Source organism: Daphnia pulicaria, chromosome 4 (genome assembly GCF_021234035.1).
Source record: "Daphnia pulicaria isolate SC F1-1A chromosome 4, SC_F0-13Bv2, whole genome shotgun sequence".
Classification (NCBI taxonomy): domain Eukaryota; kingdom Metazoa; phylum Arthropoda; class Branchiopoda; order Diplostraca; family Daphniidae; genus Daphnia; species Daphnia pulicaria.
Window position 1 is genome coordinate 6,952,566 of NC_060916.1, and position 3,258 is coordinate 6,955,823.

General features: G+C 35.1%; 1 protein-coding gene across 3 annotated transcripts; it reads left to right on the top strand.

Annotated features, from left to right (window-relative positions):
• The first annotated feature begins 1,347 nt into the window (after positions 1–1,347).
• LOC124335818 lies at positions 1,348–3,125 on the top strand. Of its 3 annotated transcripts, XM_046789294.1 has the most exons (5): positions 1,348–1,985; positions 2,047–2,162; positions 2,241–2,334; positions 2,400–2,512; positions 2,570–3,125. In XM_046789294.1, exons 2-5 carry the CDS (start codon positions 2,118–2,120, stop codon positions 2,657–2,659), a joined length of 342 nt encoding a protein of 113 aa, XP_046645250.1. In that variant the 5' UTR covers positions 1,348–1,985; positions 2,047–2,117; the 3' UTR covers positions 2,660–3,125. The 3 variants fall into 3 exon arrangements, with proteins under 3 accessions (XP_046645250.1, XP_046645249.1, XP_046645251.1); XM_046789293.1 differs by having other exon boundaries at positions 1,348–2,162; XM_046789295.1 differs by lacking the exon at positions 2,047–2,162.
• Positions 3,126–3,258: the final 133 nt, after the last annotated feature.

Genomic DNA, 3,258 nt, shown 5'->3' on the forward strand with positions numbered 1-3,258 from the left:
TTTGATTTCTTTGACTTAATGGAATACAGTGCCCTGGCCTCGACAAATTAAATAGTGCTTCCAACTCTGGATAGTTTTATTTTCTTCCAGTAAGCCTTTACTTCCGTAACGCTCTTCTTTTCACTTTCTCTATGAAGCTAGCCTAACATAGCCATGGAATGTTTGCAGCCACCAGCAGAGGCCACAACGTCATGAAAAACGGCAGATTTAATTTCTGAATTTTCCAAGTCTACTTCAACTTGAACTCTATAACTTTTACTACGAACACCTTGTTCGGGGCAGCATGCTGTAATAATAGTGCAGAACGTTTCCGTTCTTTTTATTTTTACATAGCCAATCGCTGTATTTCCATAGGACTTGCGTCCATTTCTTGTTGCTTTGACACAACGGATATCAGGGGAAATGATAATTAGAATTTTTTTTATGTAATCAGTAAACATATGTCTATCGACTACAGAAATATTATTTGAATCAGCTAAAGCCGTCCAAGATACGGTGACACATGTTGTATTCTCTAGGTCGTTTGAAAAAAATATTAATGCGAGCTAAAAAAAGTTTTGAAGCTAACGCACTCTATTGGTTCCGCCGATCACGTGATCCATTTCTATTTGTTGTTCATGAACCACCGGTAATACCGGAAGATCACATGACTTTTAAGCCACCTCCCCAGTTTTTTAGGGAAGTCATGTGATCGAAACTTTAAAGCTAAATAACTTCTAAAATAAAAATTTCCGAGACACACATTAAATTTGAAATATTTATTTTTTCTCTTAATTTTAGATTAAGTAATTTTTTAAATTCTAACTGTCCTGGCCCTATTGTTCTGTCTAAATGGCTGTAACTTTAGGTATACTTTTGACTAAATGAGCGTTCTTCCTTTGCTTTATCGATTTCAAATCACTAATCTTTCCGATGGAGGACTGGTAATAAAAAATTAATATACCATTAACGACTTCTATATTGATAATCCAATTGTTACCTACATACCTGTTTGTCATAGCGAGGAACACCCCAATCACAAGGTAAAGACGTCACTAGCAAATTAATAAAGCCCCTTGGGCGCCTTTGGGATTTATATTTTGTTTAATTAGTTGCTAAAACAATGAAGTTTTTTCAAAAGTTGTTTTCTTTTTTTGTTGTGTGCCCTCTGGCTTTGAAATGTGGAACTTGGGAAACTGACAGTTTAAAACGTATCTGATCGATCTTATTGGTGTGAAGTAAAGTAAAGGGATTGAAGGGGTTTAACTTTTGTTGGTTGTACGAAGAATTAAAATTAATTATTTTCATTATACAATACTTATGTTATTTATTTTTGCAGTCGTCGTGGCAATTGATATAAGTGTGAATTTCCTTTTAGAGTTGTATATTTTCCCGGTAGGTGGTTTCTTCTTCATGCAAGGCCGAGAAATTTTCAAACCCATTTTCAATTTATCTAGACCGCCCAAGCGATCAAAAACAAAGTCGCGGTTGTTTATTAAAGAATAAATATCAGTTTAAAAAATTATTTTGTAATTTAGAATTAAATAATAAAGAAAACAATTGTAAAATCTAGTAGATCAAGCGAGGGGTCGTCGTTAAAATTTAACGTTTCATCGGAATACGTATGTTTTCGTTGGTGTTACGTTTTAAGAAAAGTTTTTCATCTTGGGTGGTCTGTTTTTGTAAATGACTAAGTGTGCTCTGATCTGTTGTTAGTCATGGACCGATCAAGTAAACGTCCTGCTGCTTGCTCATCTTCGTGGGCACAGAAGAAAAAGCACAGTAGAGATACGCCTGTTTCGGAATTTAAAGAAGAAAATTTTAGTCAGATAACTGATTCATTAAAGAGTGGGACATTTTGTTTTTATGTTGTGACATTCTGCTGAAAGATTCTCCTGACGGGAGGTACAAAATTCTTATTGTTTGTTGTATGGACGTATCCTGTTTTTTTTTTCAAGTTGACGGCCATGAGCAGCAAAGGGGAAGAGTATTTCGGTTTGTTAGAGGTACAGTTTAAAGAAATAGTATTGTTTGTCTGTTGTTGTAATGACTGTTCTTTTTATTTAGATTAGAAAAAGCTATATGTTAAAAATGGAATAGTTGTTAGGAAATGTGGCCGTGAGTCAAGTTATTCGTGGATGACTGAAAATCAATTTGATTTGAAAACTGATGCTCATTGCAGTGTAATTTATTAATTGTTCATTTCTGATGGTGTTTGATTTGGCGTTTAATTTTTTATTATTGGTTTGCTTTTTTTCTAGATCACCTTGAATTCCAAAGGAGGTGTACCTGACATGGTGTATACGTTTGTGTCGTTGGAAAGCATTGCATCAATCAATGATGGCCAAGTAATAGGTATAGTTTAAATAGAGAAGGTTTTCAAAATTGTATGGTTGTTATTGAAAGATTTTGATTTTCAGATACATTTGGATATGTTTGTGATATCGGTGGCATGACTACCAGCGTTGTTGATGAATCGTTTGGTGATTACATGTTGGTGAACATGACTATTGGCTGTACCAATGAAACCCGAGTTTCGTCTTATAATGTTTCATTTGTGATTGTTGATCTTTATGATATGTTTTTTTAGTTGCTTATTTCAGGCATGGGTTTCCGTCATGGACATTGGTTTGGGCGATCTGGAATTCAGGAAGATTCAATTGTGATTATCAAAGGGTGAAGATTGAAAGGCGAGTGGAAGGTAGTGTTGGTGATACTGATGTTGATACATCGATATATCGCTGAATCGGCATCGTTGGACTGAATATCAAGAATCAACATATATCCTGGTGTGACATTGCATTTTGTCATTGATGAGATGGCCGATGTTGCGCTCGCTACTGCAGAAAATCTTCCCACAAATTTAATTGGGTTTTGATATCCGGGATGGTTTAATTTTCCAAATAAACCATCGCTACTGCATCGAAAAAAACAATTTATTATAAATTTAGTCTTGTACATTAATATTTCTATACTAATTTGATTGTCAGAATGACTTCTCAAGATATTCTAAAGCTTTTTCGTTTGGGGGTTCACGAATACCGTAAAATCTTGTACAAGTAAACACCAAATTATGCTCTCTCGTTTGGTTTCTTCACCAAAGTATGTATACTTATGTTTGGGTTTCACAGTATTCGAAAAAATACACTCGACAACCGCACTCATAACAGAATCCATTTTCCACATCGTTGATACGTGCGATTTGACTGTCACAACGCTTGCAAATTGGTCCAAGCACGATCGGAAAAGGCTTTTTCCCTCTCTTGGCTCTATAAGATC